This window comes from Herpailurus yagouaroundi, unplaced genomic scaffold (assembly GCF_014898765.1).
Source record: "Herpailurus yagouaroundi ecotype Mexico unplaced genomic scaffold, PumYag 100, whole genome shotgun sequence".
Classification (NCBI taxonomy): Eukaryota; Metazoa; Chordata; class Mammalia; order Carnivora; family Felidae; genus Herpailurus; species Herpailurus yagouaroundi.
Genome location: NW_024412391.1, coordinates 51,889,353 through 51,916,698, shown reverse-complemented (window position 1 = coordinate 51,916,698; position 27,346 = coordinate 51,889,353). Strand labels below are relative to the sequence as shown.

The 27,346-nt window shown below is 36.5% G+C and overlaps 1 protein-coding gene across 23 annotated transcripts in view; it reads left to right on the top strand.

Moving 5' to 3' along the window:
* The window catches only part of HDAC9 (histone deacetylase 9), a 931,635-nt gene that overhangs the window by 395,742 nt on the left and 508,547 nt on the right, over positions 1-27,346 (top strand). For 20 of the 23 annotated variants that reach the window (XR_005789365.1, XM_040472481.1, XM_040472497.1 and 17 more), the window contains exon 3: positions 794-856. Coding sequence is in view for 22 of the 23 variants with exons in the window: in XM_040472481.1 (XP_040328415.1) it covers positions 794-856 (63 nt within the window). In the remaining variant the exon portion in view is untranslated. Of the gene's footprint in view, positions 1-170; positions 556-793; positions 857-27,346 lie in introns of those variants that run through there. The other 3 variants (XM_040472490.1, XM_040472492.1, XM_040472489.1) reach the window with 3 other exon arrangements.

The window sequence follows — 27,346 nt, the reverse complement described above, 5'->3', positions numbered from 1 at the left end:
CAGTGTGTAAAGCAAGCTGGGAGGGAGGAAAGAGTTAATTGCTTTTAAGGCCCTGCAATCGAGAATTATGGTTTGAAAGATAGAGGCTGGACAGCTGGGTTTGCTGGGGTATTTTTAAATGCATTAATGCTGGCTCCAATCACTCGGCCATGCTTGACCTATTTTTGGCTCAGGCCGACCATTGTTCTATTTCTGTGCCTGTGGGCCCTGCCGTTGTTGATTCATATGCAAATGGATTATCACTAGCTTTAGCCAACTTGAGCTGAGAGAGACCAGAGAGGGGGGAAGAGACGCACACAAACAGATAGAAGGGCACCGGCTGAAGCCACTTGCAGGACTGAGGGTTCTTGCAACGCAACTCTAGCAGCCTGAAGAACTATAAGCCAGGTTTAATCAGTTTCTTTTTCTCGTGGGTACAGTTAATATTTTTCTACTTATTCTGACAAAGCAATAACCCCGAAGCACATTCCTATTCCCCACCTGCTTTTAGTTTCCGGGATAACCTAAACTCCAGACAGCCATAGCATCGACTTGGTCTTTCTGCTTTGTACACAGGTTGGTAACACAGGAAAAGTGTCCAGATATTTTGAAAAGTGTATGTCCACCTTAACAGAAAGGGAATCATTGTGGAAGTTTGTCTGCTGCTGCCTCTCCTCGGGGAGGAGGGAGGACCAGGGAGGGTAGCTCCTGGGGCCCCTGCACTGAGCAGCGATGAATCTTTCATGTAGCTGAAGTAAGAGTGATTGGAATATGCTGCAGACAATTTACGAGAGTGACTCGTGTTTTTCCTCAGATGGGGTGGCTGGACGAGAGCAGCTCTTGGCTCAGCAGAGAATGCACAGTATGATCAGCTCAGGTAAGATCCTCTTCCATAACTGAGACATTTTATGTGTGAAAGGAGGCAGACTTGGGAAATGCAGCTAAGAAAAAGCACCTCTCAAGGATTTGCTGCTTTTTGGTGTTGATGTTGCTATTTTCTTGGTGCGTCTGTAGGGTTTAACTTAGATCCCTTCCATTACCGGTTCTGTGCATATTCAGCATTTAGGGACAACAGCTTCTGAATGAAATCTCAAAGCTTCTGATGAAGGATGGGACTGAGATAAGTAAAATGTAGTTGGGGGTGCTTTGCCTTACTCTGCAAGTAGAAAACGGAGATCTGTACTGATTGCAAGCTATTCTAATGGGACTTTAAAAATCAGGTAAGTTCATCCTGGGGCTTCAGTTTAAATTGCAGCCTCCGCTAGCCGGATGATTTTATATTTACAGTGTGCATACAGAAGCACATCTATTTATAGACCTACCTTCTGAAATGTGTTTGCTAGGAGTTACAAAGGTAGTTTTAATGTGGCTTTTTCTCAGCAGCCCAAAACGAAAGTATTCAGGATGGAATAAAATTATTAATAGCAGATGCTTATTTTAATTTTCTTTAAAAACATTTGGAGAGTCTAGCATTGTCAGGCAGATGGATGGCATAGCGCACACATAAAGGTGTTACATGCAGGTGCAACCCTTTAAAGAATAACAGTTAACAGAGTCTAATTTCTGGTTTCTCTCTGTATGTGCTTGTGCCGTCAAGAAGGTGTGCTGAGGAGACGAAACTTGTCAGCTTTATCAATTTCTGTTTGTTAAAAGAGCAGACTCTCCACATGATAACACTTACTTATAATTGCTGCTCTTCATATTTAATCCTACAGACAGTTCCTAAAGCTTGGGGGGGGGGTTTGTTTCCGTCCTCCGAATGTTTCAGTCTAAATTGGCTTAAAGTTCTCCCTCACATCTTCTAAGTTCCTATGTGGGCTTGATCATAATTATAGATCACCACATAGATTTCCATGAAAAGAATGCAACGTAGAACAGCGTTTACTTGCTAGAGCTAGATGTGAAAGAAATATTCCACAGGTTGGCATGATGTCTGTTTCCGTGCTGAACACCTTCCCATTTACGCACCTATGTTTGAAGCAAGTTATCTTTAAACCTCGTTAGTTGTGATGATTTTAAGATACTTCTCTTGATCCAGTTTTTTGGTGGGCTCAGAATAAGAGATCGATCTTGTGTAATTTGAGGTGTTGACACTTAAGTGGCAAGAATTATTTTAACTAGTAGCGTCTGCTTATCTGAAGCAAACCTACTAGGATTTTAATATGGTTTATTATCTTTGTGGCTTTAAAGTTGACAAGAACTTGGGGAGGGGTCAGCTGGTGTGTCTCCAATGGAACTGGTCACTTAATTTAGTGTTTTATTTTTTAAATATGGATCAACTTTTAAACAATCACTATATCGGGTATCCTTTCAGTACTACACTTTTTCTGTTTAGTCCTCACCTCTGTGTTAGGAGTTTCATGTTTCTTTCACACGGTAGAGACAAAGCTGTGCCTTTGAAGCAGCGACTGGCCGCTGACATTGAATCTCTTGCCACAGGCTACAGGTGTTTGCAAGCCTCACTGTTTTCGGTGTCTTTGATAATCATATGTAACTTTACTCCGATTTTCAGTTGAGACTGTCATTTTCCTGACATGAAAGCAATAATATTTTCCAGCAGGGAAGTGCTTGAGACTGTCCGTGCAGTTGTCAGTTCTACAGGAAACATCCTGTAAGAACCAGCTCTTAAGTGAAAGGTGATGTAGATTGGCATCAACTCTCAAACCTGTCTGATATAAATAAGGAAACTCCAAGTTCTGTTAATTTTTCAAATTTGAAACATAAAATCATTTGCATCCATTCTACCATGTTGCATAACATTTGATGTTGTTTAATATAATATGGCCTTAACTTTAGTTCCCCCAGTCTTTATTGCGCACCTCCTCTGAGGCCCTGGCTCTCAAACTTGGAGTCATCAAGAATATTTTACAAAATACCGATGCCTTGGTTACACCCCCAGAGTTTCTGATTTAACTGGTATGGGAACTAGCCTGGATATTGGAATTTTTACTATCTTCCCAGCAATCCTAAGGTTGCAGCAAACTTTAAGTAACACTGATGAAGGGGTAGGAGGGAGACCATGGTGATCCTGGTGACCCATTTCAGTAGGGTTTTCCTTTAAGTTAATTGACAAGTTAGAGGTGTGTTTGTCTTAATTTATCTGCAAATTTCATTTCACTCCCTTTCGGACCAGTGGCATGGGTCTATGATTGATAGGCATAGGAATGGATGGAGTCGTTGGATCTGAAAGAGATTATTTGGTAGTAGTGCAAAGTGGTGGAGACAACACTGTTCGAGGAGTCAAGAGCTCTGTGTTCCGACTCTTAGCCATTTGGATAACTGGTTACTCATCTGTAACCTGAACAATAATGATGTCCTCATGCTTACCTCTGGGCATTCTTTATGAGGTTCAAATGTAACAACATGTTATTGAAATGCAGACTCCCTATTATTATAACTATTTTTAGTGAAAGAACCTGGGCTTCTGGCTCTTCCATACCATGCTCTATCTTGCTGAACAAGCCAGCTGAGTTCAATTGTATGTCACATAGAACAATGATATTTTGTTTTGAGAGTAAGTTTTCTTTAGTTATCTTACACGTCAGTTACTTTTTTTGGTTTTCCTGTTCTGGTAAGAACTAGTCATCTCCTTGTGTAAATTGTGACTGTAAATCAGAGTAGTTTGTGTGTGTGTGTGTGTGTGTGTGCACGCGCACGCGCGCGCACATGCATGTGTACATGTACATGTGTTCTGTAAAGTGTCTCATTACATAGTAATCAAAGGCAAAGAATTTGCAGAATGTATAATTGAACAGTGAAACCACAACAAAGTATTTCTTGAGATTGTTTTAAAAAGCTTTGTTTTATTGTTACCTATTGCTTTGAAGTTCCCATTTGCTGTTTTAAAAGTTAAGCTCCATACTATGCATTGATAAAGGTGAGTTTTCTTCAGAGTTCTTTATATACCGTTGAATTGCAAGTGTTTTATATGGTTCCATTTTTTTCTAATATTGATCTAGCTAGGCAACACATTTTAGGGAGAACTAGGTTCTACAGTATAATCTGCTAATGTGTTTTTAGTTAAAATGCTCTGTAATATTGAATCTTGGAATTCATTTTGAGTGACACATTGTGCTAGGTCAGTCTCTACTTTTGTGGCTTGTGTGGGCCAATATAAGTGATAACTGTGGCAGAAAGTAAAGCATGCACAAATATTGACTCAGGTCACTCAGCAGTAGCTGGCAGAATTTGGGGTGTTCTCCTGTTGCCAGGCATCTTGCTTAACATGTTGGACAGCAGAGCTGTCCAGACAATATTGGAACAATTACTATAAAAGAATTTCCTAGAGTTTATACAGCATTAATGTAAAATACATTTAAAATAAGGAAAACTCATATTTTTACTATGTATTCTTATTTTAGGGTATAAAAGAAAAGCATTTAAATCTAAATCCTGAATTTCTTTTATGGAAAACATATCTTCACCCTTTCAGAATCTTTTTTTTTTCCCTTTGGTGTGCATTGTCGAGGGGAAAGGAACATTTTAGATTCAGTAGCCATTTATGTCTACTTGGAAAGCAGAATCTAATTATGAAAATGTAAGTCTGTGAAATGCTCCTGTCATGTCAAGAATCACTTCTGGTATTTCCCATAATTACTGTTTTGCCATTCTCTAACTCAAGTTATCTTCACTTACAAGGCTGTTATCAGTTTGAATATTTGATAGGTAGTGATCAGAAAGCTAGTTATAAATAGGCCCATTGAGAATAGGGACAAGAATGAATATTTTATATCTCTGTGGATTACACCAGTGGAATAATTGTTATGTCTGTTAAGTAAGAAAATTCAATAAAACCCCTCAGAGCACTGAAATAAATCCCAATTCTGAATATTTGTTTATTTACTTATCTATTATTTTTATTTAGAGAGTTTCATGTATATGAGTGGGGGAGGGGCAGGGGGGAGAGAGAGAGAGAGAGAGAGAGAGAGAGATTGAGAATCTTAAGCAGGCTCCATGCTCAGCATGGAACCCGACACAGTGTTGGATCCCATGACCGTGAGCCAAAATCAAGAGTCATATGCTCAACCAACTGAGCCACCCAGGTGCCCCCCAAATTGAGATTTAAAACTGAGGATTTTGATTTTGAAGATGAGAAATTTGAAAATGATGTACGACATAATTTTTTGCCACTGATAGATAATGAAGTGACTCTAAAATTGTATAACCTGGCCAACACTCGCCCTACACACACACACACACACACACACACACACACACACACACACAAACACACACACACACACGTACGCATGCACACACAGACACAGTGTTCAGCATTAAGTGAGTACAGAAAGTGATATGACCTAAGCTATCTTGGAAGGTAATAGACAAGGAAAAAAGGGAAATGGGGATTTTGATCAAGACAGAGAAACCTAACAGGCCCTGCGTCCTAGGCCCCCTTAGAATTTTACTGACAAAATGACTACTTTCTCAAAATTCTCACTAACATTGCCAGATTTGAAGAGAAGCAAACTGAGTGGATATCCTTAGCTGTTGCTGTTGTTGTTGTTATTTCTTGTGCATGAGAAATAGTAGAAATGACTCTGGAAAAGAAACTAGTGAAATGGAGGAAGGTGAACGAACACTGGCTCTGGAGAAATGAAGGCTTCAGGGCAACACTCTAAGTTAGGAAAATGATCCATAATTCTTTTTCATGAAATACCCTTCCCCATCTAACCTTAGATATTCCACCAGGAGAAAACATCTTTTTACTGAATCCATGGAATTATCTAATAATTTTTCCCCACAAATGAGGCATCTTAATAAGAACATAAATTCCATAAAACAGGAATTCAAAGACGAGATGGTAAAACAATAGCACAAGAGAAAAGGATATTTTAGATCTTGGGAAACAAATGAAAATGAAAAAGCATGATAATTACAGAACAAAAATATTCATTAGAAATAGCAGGAAGCAGAACAGACACCAGTGAAACTCTTTACCAGCAAAGGGGAAAGGTTTAAGACAACCGTAGGGAATGAAAAAGGAAAATGGATTCAAGCAATTGGAAAGAAGTCAATTAATAAGAAACACAAAGGAAATAAAACAAAAAGATTATTTATATCCCTGAAGTTGATATTCTAAAACATTGAAACAGAAGATAATTTTGTGAAAAAGAAGAAAGATTATTGCACTGGAAAAGAAAAAAAATAAATCTGTAGACTGAAAGAACTCATTTTTTAAGGATAGTTTGCTGCAAATGCTCATCACAGAGTCATATTCTAACTGGGCTATTGATTTTCAAATAATAAAAATTATTCAGGAGTTCATGCAAGTAAAGCAAAGGTATATGGTGGGGGGAAGGTAGGGAGGAAGGGAATGTATGGGACTCAAGAAGTATCAAGCATATCCAACCTTCAATGACAAAAAATAACGAAGAAAAATCTTTGAAGTTCAAAAAGAAGTGTAACCCAATGGTCCATTCAGGCAAGAGTTATTAAAATATAGAGAAAATGGGTAGGCAAGTCAGAAATTCCCAAACATGAACAAGACTGCTTCCAATGAAACCCACACAATGAAGAGATGAATAAAAAATGAAATACAGAAGTAGGAAAAGCATAGGCAGATAAATGGGGCAAACCATGAATCTATTTAAACAAATATGAGATTGTGGTTACAGGATAGAAAGCAAATTTTATAAAGTAGGGCAACATTCATAAACATAACCAATATGAGGCATTAGAGAGAGGTGAGATAGAGTAAAATGTGAAACTGCTGATAGCTTCTTTCTGGGCAGGGACAGACTCCCTGCTGCTTAAAATGGAAACACAGGGGTAAAAGAAAAGGACTCCAAACACTGATTTTTAAAAATAATTTAACCTTAGATCTTCTTGGAAATAGAACCTCATATAGGAAGGAAGCATTTAGTATGTTGATAGTCCCTTCAGTTGCAGTTTATAATCCTGATAAAATCATTTAATGTTTTTTAAATAAAAATAACATCAGTGATATGCTCTCACTTTTATGAAAGTGTATTTTGTCCATCCACCCATCTCCCAGAAGGATTCATACATAGGTTGAAAGAAATCATGGACAGTTTTGTGTGTGTGGTGGTGGGCTGGTTGCTGGGGCCAGGGGATGGGGGGACTTTTGTTTTTATCATCATACTTTTTCACTTTGTATGAATTTTTACGATATGCGCATATCTTCTAACAAGTGTTTCTTACAGACCGCACACAAATCTACTGCGCCAGAATATTAACGGTGTTTAATCCAAGTAGTAGGTAAATTGGTTGTGTTCTGCTCCGAGTAACAGAAAATCCTACTCAAAGTGACAACAAGGAAATTTATCACTTAGTTAAAATTGCAGGGTAGTTGACAGCACTAGGTGGTCAATAATGTCAAAAATAATCAGGTCATTCATACCGCTTCCCTCTGTTGGCCTTAGAGTTGTATCTTCTTCACAGGTCTGTTTCCTCAACAAAGCAGGAGTTGAATGTGGCAGATCCAGGCATTGTGTCTATTTATGCCCTACAAAGTCTGGAGACATAGAAGAGATACTTTGCTTCCTTGGATGTTTTCTTTAGGGAAGTTTTACCCAACATTTCTCCAGCAAATTGTCTTTCATAATTTATTGGCCAGAAAAGCAGCATCTACCCAGGAACAAAGAAGGACAGGACCACCATGATAGCTCCTTAGAGTCATACTGAGCCTAGGAGAGTGGGTGCTGCAGCTGAACGTTTAGTTTGTATTAGGAAGAAGGAAGGGAGGGTAAGGAATGCATGTTAGCTAGGCACCAGCAGTATTTGCTACAGTGTGTATGTTGGTGGTTGGAATTTTCTTCTTGGTACTTTTCTTCAGGTTGTATTTCTCAAAATATAAACAATTAAATGAAGGAAGCAGACCATGTAATTTTTTTCAATTGAATCGTGGGTGTTACTTCATTTTCATGAAGATTTTTACATCCATTTTGACACTGATACATTTTTTTACTAGTATTGAATAGGAAACCTTTCTTAATACAGTTGTTAGAAGGAACCCTAAAAAGAATACTTACGGAAGAACACTGGATCTCTGTAGGGTTGTAAATCGCTTTTTAGAGAAGAGGAAAATCAACATTGTAAACTAATGCATTACAAACATTTATTATAAATTTGAGTAAAGTATTCCTTTAATGCTGGCTTTGAGGGATACAGAAAATATTAAGAGAAATTTATTTAATGTATAAACTTTTCTTTACACTGAAGGAGGATTATTTTTAAAATATTCAAAATGCAATTTCTTTGCCAGTATGTTGTTATAATTATTACATTTTCAGAGTAATGAACAATTTTAACAATCTGGAATAGTAACTGCATTTTAACAATTTTTTTCTGAATTGGAATACTTTGAAAACAATTTAATTGGAATAAAAGCCCATGAAAATGACTTTAAAAATAAGCTTTCAGTAGATGAAATTCAAAGATATTTTGGCATGTGCTTCAAATCAGAGTGGCAGTGCTATGGTCTGTCCCATTCTTGAAAGGAAGATAAAGTGCCAGTGGTTGGCTTGGATGCATGGTGTCCTTACTATGGGCAATTCTCCCTTTTCTAATTTTGGGAGCTGACAATCTGGAGATGAAGGGATGAGAAAATACCTTGGGTCTACTAGTTCTATTCTTCCCCCACTAAGTCACTTGCAGAAAACAACTTTAATTTAAACAAGAGTTTTTGCAATACTAACTGCCCCACGTTTTACATATTATCAGAGAACATTATGTTTAGGGTTACTCCGTGATGCTCTGGTTTGTGAAAACAAAACTGAGTAATTCTTGTGTTTTAGAAGAGTATCAGTTCCGTTCATTATTTTAATGTTAAATTTTCCTTAGTCAAATAAGGGATGGGCCTTTTATATATGGTGTTTTTTAAATACCCAATAATTAAATCCAATGAAAACTACATTTAAGGAAGAAGGAAATTTACCAAACCACAGACTGTAACTAGTCATTTACTTATGATTAAGCTCTTTGCATGTTGATAAGGTTGGAAAAACCCCAGAACTTCATTTTTTTTTTTTTACTTCTTCCCCTCATGGCCTACTGCTTGTATTGAAACATTTTATTTATAATTTATATTCAGTACTGACACAATTTTAGCCCTGTGGATGCTTTTTTCAATTATTTGAGGTGACTTTTGGTGGGTGTCAAAGACATGACACATATCCAAAGTAGGTTAAAATATTTTTAAATTTTAAAAGTTGAAATTAAAAACAAACAAACAAAAAACCCAAGAAAATTTCACTGAATTTCCATTAAATTGCACATTGTGGCCTGGAAGTTCTCACTTTAGTGAAAACGTGTTTACCCAGAAAGTTCTCAGGGAACCTCATGTAGGGTGAATTAGAAAAGCTGTTGGTGAATAGAACATGATTCAAATTTTACTCTTGATGGTGCTTTCTAAAAATTTTGTATTTAAATTCTAGTCTATTAATACACAGTGCAGTATTCATTGCAGGTGTGCAATTTGGTGATTCAATACTTACATAGGACCCTCTCCCAACAAGTGCACTTAATCCCCATCACCTATTTAACCCATCCCCCACCCACCTCCCCTCCGGTAACCTTCAGTTCTTTATAGTAAAGCTTGTTTCTTGGTTTGCCTCTCTCTTTCTTTGAGGGTGCTTTTTAAATCTGCTTACAAATAAAATTCAGTTGTGTATTTTGAATGTGTCTTTTACATCAGACACCACTCATTTTAGATTTAAAAATATCACAATCATTTATCATTTTCATGATTTTTCTACCACATTCCACTCTGATTTGTTTAGTCTCAATTTAGGAGGTCAGTGTTTGGAGCCATATGTTTTCATCATTTTTTTAACATTGTCGTGCTTCTTATTAATGTAATAAGCTACTGTTTCAGAGGCTTTTTCTGTACCAGGCATTGTTTCATCTTTTAATCTTCCTTGCAGTTTGGAGAGGTATGCACTACTTAGAGCAGGATTCGTATTTTGCCGATATGGAAACAGGTTCAGAGGAACTTACTTATGGTGATCATGGGTGGGAGCCAGCAGGGTCAGGTTTGAACTTGGTTTGTTTACCATGTCTCTGTTCTTGTTTACCATCTCTCTGCCACTTTTTCTCAAAGAGCAAAATATTTTGCATAGGATAATGTGTTTCATATCTGGGGCTAAAAAAATTGAATCAGCTATATAGATAAATGTCTAGGCATACTTCTTAGTCCTGGGAGGTTTAAGGCACAAATAGGCAACTATGGTGAAAGGCTTGGTTGGAGGAGCCTTACTTCACATTCCCAGGGCTTGATAATGATGTTGGAGGAAGTGAACACTGTCCAGGGCTGAGACAACTCAAGCCAACCTCTAGAGTTCCATGAGACTGATGATATGCAGAGTAATGAGTACACACTGTGGACAGAACCAGTATCCCCAGTGCATTTGGCATGTTGTTTGCCAGTGCTCACAGTACATCTTATAAGTCATACATGTAAGGTTTGCACCACTGCAAAATAGCGCATTATAACTAATGTAATTTAGCCAGAGATCTTTTTTTTTTTTCCTTCAAATGTTAGCTCCATGGGCTTCAGTATTTTTTGACCAAAATGTTTGAATTATATCTACTTCATTCCTTACCTAGAAATGAGTTGGGCAGGGGGGAGGTTCAATAAAGTCTGTATCTCCACTCAAATCCTTATCTCAACATGCTATGTCAAATTCTTAAGCCAAAAGAATAATCTAGCTAATAAAATTTTACTCTGCCTATTTTGAATCTGTATTCATCCAATTTGGGCCCAATGTGGACTTTTTAGGTGAAAACTGGATGGTGATGTTTGTATGTACCAACATGGTATTACATTTTACTTTATCTTGAGTTAAATTTGTACATTGAATTCACCAGTTAGATACTAATGCAGTTATTCAGGAGTCAGCTCCTTGGTTTTCATCAACTAATTTTTATAATCTTATTGGCTATGAGAATCTTGAGCTATCTTTATGGAATACTCGTGGAGGCATTATTGATTGTCATATTAATGACCAACATAATTTATTGCCTTCCAGGCGAAAGAAGCTTTCAGAAGATCATTAAATGCATTAAAATCTGCAGATGCCCACATGTCTGTGGCTCTCTTTAGCAGGCTGACTCCTTTGGGTCAGTTATTCTTAGCCTCGGTATTTCTATCTTATGGCATTGCAGGTCTAAGATTAGCTTGTTAGGCGTTATCATGCCATCTGAGTTACCTCCTAATATAACTCTACACTGGAATGATTATTTATAGAAAGAGCATTCTGTCATTTTTGGGTTATTTCTAGTAGTTTAAATAAAGAAGAATAACATTCAAGTGAAACCACAGATTCCTTCCTGCTGCCAAAACAACATGATAACTGTCTGCTTAAGGGGCAATAATGTTTAAATGTCTGCTTAGGGTGATTGCAGAATTCTTTTTATCTCTGCCACCTTGACAGAAAAGGGAGAACTTTGGATATTGATGTATAATGCTTGTGGAAAGGCAAAGAGGCAGTCTTGATGCTTTCTGTCACAGAGCACAGAAGACTCTGGTTGATGGTGACAACAAGAGACACACAGGATTTATTTTTAGAAACAGACATTGCTAAGCTCTCTCTTTGGTGTTAATATGGCTCATAAACAGGGCTCCTCATTGTTGACCCTTCCAAGGAAAATGGCATTTTATACACACACATATACATACACTCTATTTTTTTTTTACTTTGCAAGAATGACTCTATTATTAAGAAGATAACTAGAACTTTTTTTAAAGCTGAGAAATCTAAATTTCATAAAATTCCTCCAAAAGATATACAGCACTTTTTAACATTTCATGAAAATTGGGTCTAAAGGATGGTTTGTGAAAAACAGTCAAATGTTATAACTACAATGAATATATAGATTGGCCATAGGTGTGGAAAAATAGGTGAATGTATATTATAAATGACTTAATAATAAAGTACAATACCTGTAAATAATATCATCTATGTTTCTGGCTTTATTGCAATAATATGTAAAATATAGCTATAAAAGATATTGTAAAAATTATGATTCATTAATTAAGTTGCTGATTTAAGTAGATGAGATAAAAATTTCAGTATATAAAAAGGAGGTATAAGACTTTGCTAGTTGTTCTGGTATAACGAACTCTTATTGAACCCAACAAATTTTATGTAAAATAAAATGTACAATTTCACATTAGAGAACTGATCTCTCAGCTTACTTACACTGTAAGTTTAATTCACATCTTGGTAATTGATATATTACTTTAAAATTAGAATTGCGATTTTACTCTCTTAAATTTGCATTATGTATTTCCTGATTATTCACTCCTGATTATTCACTCATTGTTAGATGTTGAAATGTTAAAGTGCTGTGGTAATACATTTCCTGTTACACATCAATTAAAATGCTTTAGAATGGATGATTCACTTCCATAGGAATATTCATAAATTTATTATTTATTTACTGAAAACATATTATCTTCTCAAAAGGTAAATATTTTTATGTTTGTGTGCAATATAAGAAATCCACAGCCCATTGGGAACTTGCAGAATGACAGACAAAAACAGGAACACATAGCAATTCATGTGTATTCTCAAAGAAGTCAAGATGTAAACAAATTCAGAGGATTGGAAGTAGAAGCAATTGTAGTAACCCACTGCATTCCGACCATTCTTAATTAGCAGGTTGAAGATTTGGGGAGATGATGTAATTGCTTGAAGTTTTAGAAGCTGAATTGAAATAGTCATACACCTGATTTTTTTTTTTTACTCAAAAATATTTGAGAGCCAGCCACATACCAGGTATTATTCTATGCACAGAGGATACATCTATGAAACAAGATAAGGAGACATGTATTTGACTGATTGTTCAATTGAATGATGGATAGATAAGGCTACTTTAGATAGTAATAAGTATTAAGGAAAACTAAAAGAAAATTGGGATAGAAAATGACTGATGGTGGCAAAGGCAGTATTAGAGGAATCACATAAAACCTTTTGAGGACGCTAAGATACAAAGAATATTTCCCCGATAAAAGTTGGTTTTCCCTCAGCATTCCATTTGATCTAGAACAAACAGAATAAAATCACAGAATAGAGCAGGAGAATGGGGAAATTTTTATTAGTGGATACGTAAGCAAGTCAGGGGAAGTCTGTTCCCTGGTTTTAGAGACTTTTTCTAATTTCCAAAGAGAAATTTTGTAATGAGGGGATCTCTCCCTAGCATTAATGCTTTGGGCTGGAAACAAGGACCTTTTTGAACCACTTACCTTGGTTCTTCCCCAAAGGTTCTTCTTTGACCCTCATTCCAGCTTTAACCTCATAGATGCAGAAACTTCTTACCCAAGCAGTATGAGCCATGCTAGTACTTTAGTGAAGTGGTGAATTCCTCTTACCTGGAGCCGAAAAGAATGGGGACAGTATATCCTCATCCACTGAAGTTAGGAGTCTGAAAATTTTTTCTCAAATTTGCAATATTGCACACTTAAAAAAATGTTTTTTAGAGAGAAGAGCTGCCAGTGGGGAGAGGGCGTAGGGAAAGAGAATCTTTTTTTTTTTTAGAGAGAGCACAAGCAGAGGAGAGGCAGAGGGAGAGAGAACATCTTAAACAGGCTTTCTTGCTCAGCTCAGAGCCCAATGTGGGGCTTGATCCCACAACCCTTGGATCATGACCTGAGCCAAAATCAAGAGTCAGTCACTCAACCAACTGAGCTACCCAAGTACCCCAATATTGCACACTTTTAAAAGGGGTTATTGGGGGCACCTGGTTGGCTCAGTCACTTGAGCATCTGACTCTTGAATTCGGCTCAGGTCATGATCCCAGGGCCCTGGGATTGAGCCCTGAATCGGCTCTGCACTGAGCATGGAACATGCTTATGATTCTCTCTCTCCCTTTGCCTGTCTCCCTTGCTCACACTTTGTTTCTCTACAATTAAAAAATAAATAAACTTTAAAAAATAAATAAAGAGGTTATATAATACAGTATTCATTACACAGGTGTTTATTGAGCCCTTCACAACATGCCAGGTATTTAATTCATGGAAATCATGGGATGAATAGCAACTTTCTTGTATGGCTATAGAACTGTAACTTCTAAACAAAATGTTTAGAATACACTGTCTTCATCCTTTTAGGAAGTGGATAAACTTGTGACTAATTTTTATAAAAGTTGAGTAAGGAAGTATTTAAATCTATTTTTAAAAAGGGAGAAACAACAATGTGCTAAAAACTATTTTCCCCACATGTTCTGCTTTCTCATGGGTAGGGAGCAATGATAGATACACATAGTAGGATGGACAAATATTTTTGAGGGACTGACACATGATCTCACATGCCTGATGCCTCATGGGGTTTTCCCTCAACATTCCAATTGGTCTAAGTCAAATGGAATGAAAGCACAGTTAGAATAGAGCAGGAAGTGTTCTGGAGCTATTTTAAACTCCACTGAGTTGTGCCTTCTGTAAGGGATGGGGAAGCCTTTATTGGTGGGAAGGTGAGGGAACCAGGGGAAGGAGATCATCTACCATTTTCTTTAGCTTCAAGAATATTGGGACTGAGCCGAACTCCCGGACAACATGCTTTTTTGGATTCAGAGTGTAGCTTGAGGAAAATGTTCAATAACTACATTTTTTCCTCAAGGATTGTCTCATTTAATCAATTCAGTTCAATTATTGAGTACTTGACAGGTGCATTTTTAGGCTAGATTTCTGGTTTATCTGTTATTGCTGTGTGTGTGTGTGTGTGTGTGTGTGTGTGTGTGTGTGTGTGTGTGTACACTAACAATCAGCTGTTTCCTTTTTCTGAAATACCCTTCTGCTGCTCTGTTCTTTGCTGGAAGAATCCTAACCCTTACAAAGCATAGTTCAAATGTCCCCTAAACCCCCCTCCCCATCCCCTGCAGCACTTTCCCGGTTATATATATTATCTTCTCCTCAAATCCCCCCTCTCCCATAGTTCTTTATTACTAACTTAGAAATTTCCACTTTATGTCTTACACTGTGGTTATTTATGTATGTGTGTCCCCATCCCCCCCCATTAGTTATATTATAAGCTCCAAGAGGAAAAGGATCATGTTTTACTTCTATTTTTATTCCCTACAGTGCCTAGCATATAATTGATCCCTGAGATTATTTTTAGATGAATGAATGAGTGATTAAGGAGTACAGTGGTATCAGTCTGTTTTTAAAATTTTTTTGATTTTTAAAAAAATGATTTCCTCTTTTATGTATAAAATAAATCCTCAGTTTTTTGTACATTGAAAAATGTAAACTTCTTGATCTGTTAAAACCTTAACTGAAAATTAAAACCATTCATTTTAGAATATTAGTCAAGAATAATATCCAGTGTTTTGACAATATGTATATGATCCCTAAATCTTTCAGTTATTCTTGAGAATGGAATTTTGTAGTATTATTTTTTGACTTGATTTTTAATCAATAATGCCATGAGATATGTGTCTGCATTCAAAATATTAAGTGTGAAATAGATAATTTAAGACTGTCTGAATATAAACGCATTCTCTTTGGTCCCAGGAGAATAAATTTGGTTGTGAAAATGATTATAGGTATACTTTTATATTATTCAAACATTACTTCACATTATATCCTATTTTTCTCCTGGGTGAAATTTTTATGTATAGACAGCTTTCTTAGATAAAGACAAAAATGGATAGAATTTTTGGTTAATAGCACCAATCTGAAATAGTTTTGCCCCTCAGATTGCTGTTTGGAGCTCATCTACATTTCTTCAGGTATTACTTAATTGGCTATATTATTTGAGAAGAGAGCAGTGGAAAAGATTTTTTGATAAACAACTTAATAGTCAAATGTTGAATGCCAAGGGTATCAGTAACTTAAAAAAATTATCTAAAGTAAAATGTCAGAATAGGGAATTCACAGAGTGAGATATTAAGGAAAGACAGATGGAAGGAGTGAATCAATCTCTGTACCCAGTTTTTCAAGAAGAAGAATGCAATAAATATATTTATGTCTAAGTGGGAGAGGAATGGTGAAGAGAGTAAGTGTAATATAAGTAGGAAAAGATATAATTTTTTTTCAGGGTAGTCTTTGCTGAGCTTTAAAACTCAGCACAAGAAAGGATACATTAAGGCTGTTAAGGCTGAAAAAATTGATTGAGTTAGTTACTATAAATGTGGGCCAAGAAAAGAGTTGGATAATGAAACCAAATTTTGCAACATAGCTGTTGAAGTCAGCTTAATAGGGCACAGGAATGAGTATGTGCCAGTGTTAAGTCCATGACTTTGCCAATTGTGTTTTCTCATCATTGTGAGTCCATGGTAAGTTTCTAACTGCTATAATAATTGTATTGAGGTGGTACAAATCAAGTTTGGTCAGCTTTGGATTTAGAAGTTTCTCATTCTTATATTAAATATTACTAAGAATTTGTTCGAGTAAATGTCCAAAGGTTATAATTTTTGGAGCTATACAAATTAAGTTACTTGGAATCATCTGTTTTCTTTCCTGAAAGGTAAACATAAAAATGTTAGAAAAAATATTTGGATATTAACCTAACCTAAATTGTGTACAGTAAGAAGGAAAATAATATAAATAATCTCTGGCAAGAAATAATTAAACATAATAAAAACAATGCTTTGGGGTGCCTACATGGCTTAGTTGGTTAAACCTTGGACTCTTGGTTTTGGCTTGGGTCGTAATCTCACAGTTCATGGGTTCAAGCCCCACATCTGGCTCTGTGCTGGCAGTGCAGATCCTGCTTGGGATTCTCTCTTCCTCTCTCTCTGCCCCTCACCCACTTGTGTGTGCGCGCTCTCTCTCTCTCTCTCTTTCTCTCTGTCTCAAAAAATAAATATACTTAAAAAAAAAAAAAAAACAATGCTCCTAATATGAAATCACTTCTTTCAGATTTTAATCAAGAGTCAACTCTCAGTGTCTATTATCCCAATAAATAAATGGAAATTCTGCCATATCATTGGCCTGGAAAGATCAGTAGTATTTTTTTTTTCTGCAGCAGATAGTATTAAACCTGAATATGAATATAAGTCTAGAAAACATTTTGTAAATTCATTCTAGAAAACTTCATTAGTTTTTAGATGACTAGAAAGCTTTGTGGACATGGGAGAGAACATATTTCTATTTGATTATCTACTACCCAGTCACCTTCCTTGGGCACTGAACCAATATGTAGTAGAAATTTTCTTTATGCTTCCCCAATAATGTATGTGCGAATCATTTTTCACACATACTTGCCATCATTGGATATTGTTAGACTTTGGATATTTTGGCCAAACTGAAAGGTGAAAAGTGGCACAGTATTACTTTTTTATGGTAATATTTCTGATTACTAGTGGAGTTTAATGTTTTCATATGGTATTAGCTATTTGGGTTTTCTTTTATAGAGAGAGAATTCCATGAATGAAAGAATGGTTAAAGGAAAAAAGTCTATCAGTGAATGTCACCCTGTTAACAGATTAAATGAAAAAATAATATGATCATCTCATTAGAGAAAAACATTGAGTAAAATCCAGTGCCCTTCCAGGATAGAAACTCCTCATAAACTAAGAATAGTTTATGATAGTAAGCATTATCAAACAAAGCCTTATCTGAAATTTTATTTTTGCTGGTAAAAGTAAAACACATTTTCTTTAGTGTCAGGAAGTTTATCTTTGGAGATCCTAATCAAGACATGAGCATTCAATAAGATGTGTAAAAACCTGAAAGGAAAAGGAATTAATCCAACTAATAAAGAGTTCAGTTATTTAATCCACCCACCCCCTCACTTCCACTCTGGTAACCATCAGTTTGCTCTCTATAGTCTGTTTCTTGGTTTGCCTTCCTCTTTTTTTTCTCCTTCACTCATTTGTTTTGTTTCTCAAATTCCTCATATGAGTGAAATCATATGGTATTTATTTTTTCTCTGATTTATTTCACTTAGCATAATACTCTCTAGCTCCATCTATGTCATTGCAAATGGCAAGATTTCATTCTTTGTGTGTGTGTGTGTGTGTGTACGCATGTGTGTGTGTGTGTATATACATATATATATATGTACACACACACGTACACACACACACACATTATATATATTATATATATCCATTCATCAGTTGGTAGACATTTGGGCTGTTTCCATAGCTTGGCTACTGTAGATAATACTGCTCTAAATATTGGGGTGCATGTATCACTTTGAATTATTATTTTTGTATACTTCAGGTAAATACCTAGTACTGTAATTGCTGTATTGTAGGTTAGTTCTATTTTTAACTTTTTGAGGAACCTCCGTACTGTTTTTCAGAATGGCTGTACTAGTTGGCATTCCCACCAATGGTACAGAAGGATTTCCCTTTCTCCACAGCCTCACCAACACCTGTTGTTTCTTGTGTTGTTGATTTTAGCCATTCTGACAGATGTGAGGTGATATATCATTACAGTTTTGAATTGTATTTTCCTGATGATGAATGATGTTGCACATCTTTTCATGTGTCTGTTGGCCATCTATGTGTCTTCTTTGGAGAAATAGGTGATACAGGTTAAGGAGTACACTTGTTGTGATGAGCCCTGGGTGTTGCTTGGAAGTGTTGAATTACTAAATTGTACACCTGAAACTAATATTACATTGTATGTGAACTAACTGGAGTTTAAATTTAAAAAATTTTTTTAATTAAAAATACGAATTCAGTTAAGATTGCTTATTACAAGGTCAGCATAAAACATAAAGAGTTAAAAAGATTACACAAAATGGGGTGCCTGGGTGGCTCAATCGGTTAAGCATCTGCCTTTGGCTCACGTCATGATCTTGCATGATCTTTGTGAGTTCTAGCCCTGTGTCAGGCTCTGAGCTCTCCACACAGAGCCTGGAGCCTGCTTCAGATTCTGTCTCCCCTTCTTTCTGCCCCTCCCATGCTCATGCTGTCTCTGTTTCTCAATAATAAATAAACATTAAAAAATTAAAAAAAAAAGATTACACAAAAGGTAATAAAAGATGATATTATTTACAATAGCAGTTGAAGCTTTTGTGGAGAAATTAATAAAATTATTGAAGAACAAATAAGAAAACTTAAATAAATTTGAGAGTTGCTGTGTTCATAAATAGGAAGACTGCATCTTTAAAAAATCATTTATTCTCAAATCAATCTATAAATTTCTTTGTTTTTACAACAGCTGAGGTGCCTGGATGGCTCAGTCAGTTAAGCAGCCAACTTCAGCTCAGGTCATGATCTTGCGGTTTGTGGGTTTGAGCCCCACATTGGCTCTGTGCTGACAGCCTGCTTTGGATTCTGTGTGTATGTGTCTCTCTCTCTGCCCCTCCCTTGTTTACACTCTGTCTCTGTCTCTCTCTCTCTCTCAAAAATAAATAAACATGAAAAAATAAAAAGGAAAAAAAAATAAAACAGCCAACTTTCTATAAGAGATAGATAACTCATAGGGGCGCCTGGGTGGCTTGGTCGGTTAAGCGTCCGACTTCGGCTCAGGTCATGATCTCACGGTCCGTGAGTTCGAGCCCCTCGTTGGGCTCTGTGCTGACAGCTCAGAGCCTGGAGCCTGTTTCAGATTCTGTGTCTCTCTCTCTCTCTGCTCCTCCCCTGTTCATGCTCTGTCTCTCTCTGTCTCAAAAATAAATAAACGTTAAAAAAAAGTTTTAAAAAAAGAGATAGATAACTCATGCATGATACAAAAATCAAATGTACTAAATGGTATTATATAGTAAATAGTAAATCTCACTTCCACACCAGCTCAACCAATATATTAACAATGATTGGTTGGTTGGGCAAGGGACACAGACAAATAGATCAAAGGACCAGAATACAGCGTTATTTTTAATACCTTTTTATATGCCAGAATTTGCATCACATGAAATGGTCAAGGGACATACTATTATTAATTAAATGTTTTGGGAAGAATTAATATATTCAGTTTGTAAACTCGTAATCAAATGATGTACTCAAATATCTATTTTTATAATACCATTGTTAGTCAATTGGACAGGTTACTAGTTAAACTTCTCCAAGGCTGATGTATAGTAAATGCAGAGTCTTGCATTTTGTGGAGGGATGAAGAGGAGTTTTTCAGAAGTATGGGAAGGATTTTAGTTAAGTTTAACTAAATTAGGTGACCAAAGTACTCAATATTTATATAGCTCACCAATTTTCAAAAGACAGTTTGAGACTGATTTAAAAAAAAATTTAATTTTTTATTTATTTCTGAGAGACAGAAACAGAGCACGAGCAGGGGAGGGGGAGAGAAAGGGGGAGACACAGAATCCGAAGCAGACTCCAGGCTGTGAGCTGTCAGCACAGAGAGAGCCCAATGCAAGGCCATAACTCACAAACCTTGAGATCATGGCCCGAGCCGAAGTCGGTCACTTAACCGACTGAGCCAACAAGGTACCCCAAGATTGATTTAAATAAAAGATTCAGATTGAAGGGTACTGTTGAGTGAAATAGAGGGTGATAATTAAGTCAAGGAAGAAAGGTAGATACTCTACCCTAAAGCCTCACAAAATACCAGTTGGTGCCTAAAACCACCAATGAGGAAATAACTTTTAAGCTGACGGCTGAGTGACTAGAAAAGCCCAGCCATGTAAAGAAAAGGCATTCCAAGTAAGGGGAACACCAGTGCAAATACCCATAAGTCCAAGATATATTTGGGCTGTTTTCAGAATAAAGGCTAATGTCACACAGAATTTTCAACAAAACAGAGGTAAAAAAATTAATGGTTAGGCAGGGACCGTTTGAATATTGTGTCCAAATTGCCTTTTCTGGTAGTTTGTCTCTAGAAAGCACTATGCCAGTGCTAAAGGAAGAGAATGTTCTTTACCTTTTAATTTTTCCATGGGTACCAGAAATATGCTGAATGTAATTCTAATCCCACTGCATGCAACAACCATTTAAATATTGCATGGCGAATGAATGAATGAATGAATGAATGAATAAATACATATCGCATGGCATTGTAGATGTGATAGCAGGAAAACTCAGTATATATGTTTATATGTTCATTCATATTTTTATGAACCTAGTAATAGCATATAAAAGAGTTCAGGGATAATGAAATTGATTAAGAAACAATAGCCTCCAGTCTCATGGAGCTGTATCTTATGGGGGTTTTAGCTCAGGGTCTGCCATTGTGTGAAAGTAGATAATTTAGTTGTCTTGGCATCTATTAACCATGAGTGGGGTTGCCTAGATTAACTATTAAGGTCCCTACCAGCTTTAAAAATATCAGAAAATCACCTTTTTCCTTACCTGAAGCAGATCAGGTCACAGCACTATCTTTGTTGTATAACAAAAGTAACTTTGATTGAATAAGAAAATTGCCACAGTAATGTGTTAGTCCAGTACTATTAGTTTATACCACTACACATTTTGGGCTTAGGAGCTCATTCTGCTCTAGTTTGTATAACTTTCTTCTGAAGTTTGTGCTAGTGCCTGACTGGTTTTGAATGTCTTACCGATTCACAAAATCATCGGTCAGACCTGTTTACAAAAAACTATTCAGTAATTGTTTTGACTTACGTCGTTAGTTTGATACTTTGAAGCAATAAGTACAATCCCCTCCTCTTTCTTTTGTGTGCATGCGCTATATGTGTGTGTACATACGTAATTGTGTGTGTACATACATAATGCATGTATTAATTATAATTGAATTATTTTTGTTTCCTCGTAGCAAGAGTTATGGTATTTTTCTAGTAGTAGTAGAAAACAGAAGGAAAAATACTACTACGTACTAACCTCTTGTAGCTTAAAACCAGATATTATTTGTTTCCATTTTAGTCATGAAGATTATCATTTTACTGTTAATCAGAAATATAAAGCTTTATCATCAGTGTTATTTTTTTTTCTTCCTATCTCTTTGCCCAGTTGACTACATTTGAGTTTTCTAGATCTTTGGAACTGCATTTCACTTTTAAAAAGTAGGTGTTATTTTGGACTAATAAATATAGCAGAAATTCATTTAAATAGCCCTGTAACAAATTATTATAAAGAAGCAGAAAGTTTATTCACATACCTTACTAAATATTACTACTTAATATATGTAATTTCTGCAAGTTAGTGGTTAAATTGATAAGAAATCATTTCCACCTATCTTTTTTCCCAACAATATATTTAAATCAAAATATTTATCTTTGTCAAAACAGTAAGTTGGAGTAAGCACTACAATGTTCTTAGGAATTTTTTTTTCATAAGTTTTTCTAAACCTCAGTTTTATAGTTAATATTTTTAGAATTTAGAAAGTGAGAGAGACTGTATTGGTTATTGGTTCTAGAATCTTATTTTATTGGGTTTTACACCTACTCTGGGTGATATTTAAATGATGCCAAAGCTACATGTTGCAATCAAGATAACAACAGTATTTTTTCCTTCTTTCTCATTCCAATCTTTTGAAATGTAATGCATGGAAATTTTTCTTTCATATGTTAAGTGTATCTCATTGCTGAATATAGTGTGCCTTACTGAAGTATTCACTTCTTTGCCAAAAACATATCAGTCATTCACAAATATTCAGTACTCTGAGAATGAAAATTTTTTTAGCTTCTTGGGTAGTTGGTGAAAGCCAGTTTGCAAAGATTTCTAACTCCATGGTGTTAGACATTATTATGTGGAATGTAAGGCTTAAGTATTAACAGTACATGAGGTAGAATTCTGTATACATTGGAACCTATGAGCTACAATATTCTAGACTGAGAGTGATAGCCAGTTAATAGATTGGTGATAATTAGTCTTTTGTCTTGTGGATGAGATAAAAATGCATTATGATTTTGGAGAACAAAATTGGTTCTATCCCAGAAATATTCATTAATATGTAAGAAAATATCTGTAAGATAAAAATAAAATTTCTGAATTAATTAAAACATGGAAATTCATATAAACAAACCTAAGACGTTGATAATAATTGCTGTAATAATTGCTCATAAATGTTTGGGGGTGACTAGGGGTGCCTGGGTGCCTCAGTTGGTTAAGCGTCCAACTCTTGATTTGGGCTCAGGTCATGATTTCATGGTTCCTGAGATTGAGTCCCATGTTGGGCTCTGTGCTGATAGTGCAGAGCTTGCTTGGTATTCTCTCTCTCCCCTCTCTCAAAACAAATAAACATTTTAAGAAAATGTTTGTGGGATGACTGAATGAATGAATTGAAAATTACTTACAATAGCTGATATTTAAACTGCATTATGTACCTTTATACTTTGTATGTTTCTAGGCCCATTACATTGGGTTATCTAGGAATAAAGATATTTAAAGAATATATTTAAAGGCAGTATTTTATTTGAAAAAAGTAAGGAAGATCTTCTCTTTCTTTGTTATGATACTTTTATTAAGGGTATAATATTTTTTATGAATATTAACTATGTCATACTTCGAATAGGGAATTCCTTCAATGACTAAGGTTTGAACAGCTGTTTCCTTCAGACAAAAATGGCATTTTCCTTTAAATTTTTCATCCACTTGTAGGCCTCTTTCTAGTGGACTACATTCTGGCATCCTAATTCGTTATGTCTACTATAGTTAGGAAATAAAAAAGCAAATGATTGAGCTTGTTACTTTGGTTTTTAAAGTAAGCGTCAAAAGACCCTTAGGAAGGGTTTCTTCTGTTAATATATATTCATTTAAGTTCATATCTGTAGAAAATAAAGTTTGGCCAATAAAAGGCCAAATGCTTCAGTCTTTCTTATGTTCTGGATTGCTGAAGTTATTACAGTATCTTTCACAAAAGAAAATGTTACCTTATAATCCTACTCAATATCGTATTTACCTGAAAACACTAACAGGAAAAACCCAACTGAACCTTCTTCTATCCCTTTTAGAAAATAGCCCTAAAGCTGTTTCAAAGGTAACATAGCTACAAGAAAAGAAAAGAAAATAGCCCTAAAGAGTGTTCTTAGGTATGTCAAATTTAAATTCTAGGATAATGGTAAATTGAACATCTCATATGACTTAGCTAAAAAATCAAACATCTTCTGGCATAATAGTAAAAAATTTATATAGAAAGATTACTTTAAGGGACCAATATCTGATATTAGACTCTCTGAAAAAAACTCAGCCAGCATTCTCTATAAATTTTTATTTTTCTTTAAACAAACATGAATTATAGTCTAATTCCTAATTTCTTTGCTCAAAACTGGCAATCTCACACATTGAAAAAATCACTTTCTAATGTCTAAAGACAAACACATTTGGAAAGGTTATATAGAGTGCCAGGCACTTATGGGCTTGATGTCAATTGATGGGCTTCACCTTATGACTGCCTCATTTCACTGCTTTCCACCTGATCATTTCCTCTTCTTCTCCTTCTCCTTCTCCGTTTCCGTCTCCTCCTCCTCCTCCTCCTCCTCCTGCTCCTCCTCCTTTTCCTTCTCCTTCTTTGTCTTCTCTCTTCCTCTCTGTCTCTGTCTCTCTGTCTCTGTCTCTGTCTCTGTCTCTTTCTTTCCAGCATCTCTTAAGTATCTCTTAGTTTCTGTGATTCAGGAGTCCAGACGTGGGCTAGCTGGGTCTTCAGGCCTCACAAGGCTGAAATCATTGTGTTGGCTGTGACTGTGTCCTCATCTGGATATTGGAGTCCTTTACAAGATCATTCATGTTGTCAGCAGAATTCGGTTTCTTGTGGTTGCAGTACTGAGGGCCCTGGTTTTTTGTTGGCTATGGGATAGATTGATTTTTACCTCGTTGAGTCTACTCTCAGGTGCTTCCATGTTGCCCCCTCCACCTCAGCAATGAATCCTTCTTAAGCTTCAGACTTCTCTGATTTCATATTCTACCAGCCAGAGAAAACTCTCTTCTTTTAAAGAGTCCCATATAATTAAGTTAGTCCCACGTGGAAAATCTCTCTATCTTAAAGTCAAATAATTACTAATCTTAACTATGTCTACAAATTCCATTGCCAGGTAACCTAACATAATCATGAATACCAGATGGGGAATATGTCATGTGAACATCTTACAATTCTGCCTTCCACAGTAATTTTTCTTTTTAATTTTTTTTTCAACGTTTATTTATTTTTGGGACAGAGAGAGACAGAGCATGAATGGGGGAGGGGCAGAGAGAGAGGGAGACACAGAATCGGAAACGGGCTCCAGGCTCTGAGCCATCAGCCCAGAGCCCAATGCGGGGCTCGAACTCACGGACCGCGAGATCGTGACCTGGCTGAAGTCGGACGCTTAACTTACTGCGCCACCCAGGCGCCCCCCACAGTAATTTTTTTTAAGTTTTTATTATCGTATATCCTTCTGGCATAATCTCATCCCCTACTCAGCTTCAGATCAGCTTCAGGTACCAGCTCTGTGCTGATAACTCACAAATCTCTAGCTCAAACCCCAACTTCACTCCTAAGCCTTTAGACCTATATCAACAACTTCCACTGTCAATTTGGAGGTTTCATAGATACCTTATTTTAGAGATTGGAAAATGAATCACCTGCTGGTTTGTATGAGTGATATAAATTCAAAGAATGTATTATGAAAATGAGTTCCAGGGATGTTATATTTCCTCACTACTCTCCACTTGTAAGTTGATAAGAAGCATGATTGCTTGTGTGATATTATGCAAGAACCCAGAACTTTGGGAATGAAAGAACTAAAAGTAAGTTCCTTAGATTCAGAGATTGCTTAGAGTCCTTTCCTCCTTTCCATTTCTCCTCTCTGCCACTCTGAGTCTAGCACAGCTACTTTCATAGTTCTTTCGTACATTTGTTCTAAAGAATTAGCTACTACATATTATACATTATGTACTGCTCTTGGTGTTCTCTTGTTTTCATCCAGGTTTTTCTCACTGCTGATTTGATCATTTGTCCACCTTTAGGGACAAAACCTTGCAGGTAGGGGAGTACAAGTAAAGCCAAAGTTTTCTTCATTAAAGAAGAGGCCTTTATTCCCTTTTTCTTCCATTTCTCCCATCTGTTTTCTGCCAGGATTATGACAGCAAAGTGGAAAGTGGGCTTCTAATGCAAATTTGACAAGAAACAGGGCATTGAGGACAAGAATCTTCTTTAACATGCTAAGGAACTCCTGACTATACTTCTGAAGTAGTCTTTGGGATGACAGCTCATCTGGCTAAAGTACAAGTTTTTGTTTTAAAAATACGAATGATCCTCTTCATTTTCTTTTCTCAGTCTTCATACTCACATCTCACATTTAGAGTGTTATATAGTATGCGCACATATTTTTCATTGTTTTCCCTTTTGAAATAACATGAGAAAATTTCACCATTGACAAATAATCACATGCTTTATATGTTTTTTTTTTATTTTTTTTAAGTTTATTTATTTTTGAGACAGAGACAGAGCATGAATGGGGGAGGGTCAGAGAGATAGGGAGACACAGAATCGGAAGCAGGCTCCAGGCTCTGAGCCATCAGCCCAGAGCCCGACGTGGGACTTGAACCCACGGACTGCGAGATCGTGACCTGAGCCGAAGTCAGACGCTTAACCGACTGAGCCACCCAGGCGACCTGCTTTATATGTTTTAATTGAGCATTTAAAAGGGCATTATTTGGGATGCCTGGGTGGCTCATTCGTTTGAGCATCCAGGTTTGGCTCAGGTCATGATCTCACGGTTTGTGAGTTTGAGCCCCGCGTCGGGTTCTGGGCTCACAGCTCAGAGCTTGGAGCCTGTTTCAGATTCTGTGTCTCCCTCTCTCTGTGCTCCTCCCCTGCTCGTGCTGTCTCTGTATCTCAAAAATAAATAAATAAACATTAAAAAATGTTTAAAGGGCATTATTTGTATTCACATAATCACTCATCTACTGGTTTACTGTCTCCCACTGTGGTTGACTTTCTTGGGATTAGTCTTTTCTAACTATACTGACTTCTATTGATGATTCACTTATTCAGAAACCTTTTCAGTAGGAACCAAAATCAGGAGCTTAAATGAACCAAAAAGTACCAGGAGAGGCTCAGGGATCCATCACTGGGCTTTAGGTACTCCTGAATCCTATGAAATTGTCCACACACTAATGTATTTGTGTACGTGTGCATTTTTCTTAGGGTACTGGCCATTCTTTGTCTAATTCTCAAAGAAACATGTAACCCCAGAAATGTAAGTGATCATTTTTAAGCATGATACCAAATTTGGCTATTTGGGTTCTCAAACCTGAGATCAGAAGGCACACATTAAAGGTACAGGGAGGGTACCACAGCTAAGCCTACCCACAGCCACAGTGCACAACAGCAAGCAAGAAAAACCCACTCACAAACATATATTAGAAAAGTAGAGCTAGAACTAAAACCAAAAGAGCAGCCTAATTTAATAAGGGCCAACCATTGTGCATAACAAGCCCTAAGGGAACCACCAAGTCACAAAGCAGTGGCTGATAGGCCCAGTGATGGACCTGTGTTCTCCATATTGTGGGCATCTTTAAAAGCAGGGCTAGGGGCGCCTGGGTGGCTCAGTTGGTTAAGCGTCCGACTTCAGCTCAGGTCACGATCTCACGGTCCGTGAGTTCGAGCCCCGCGTCA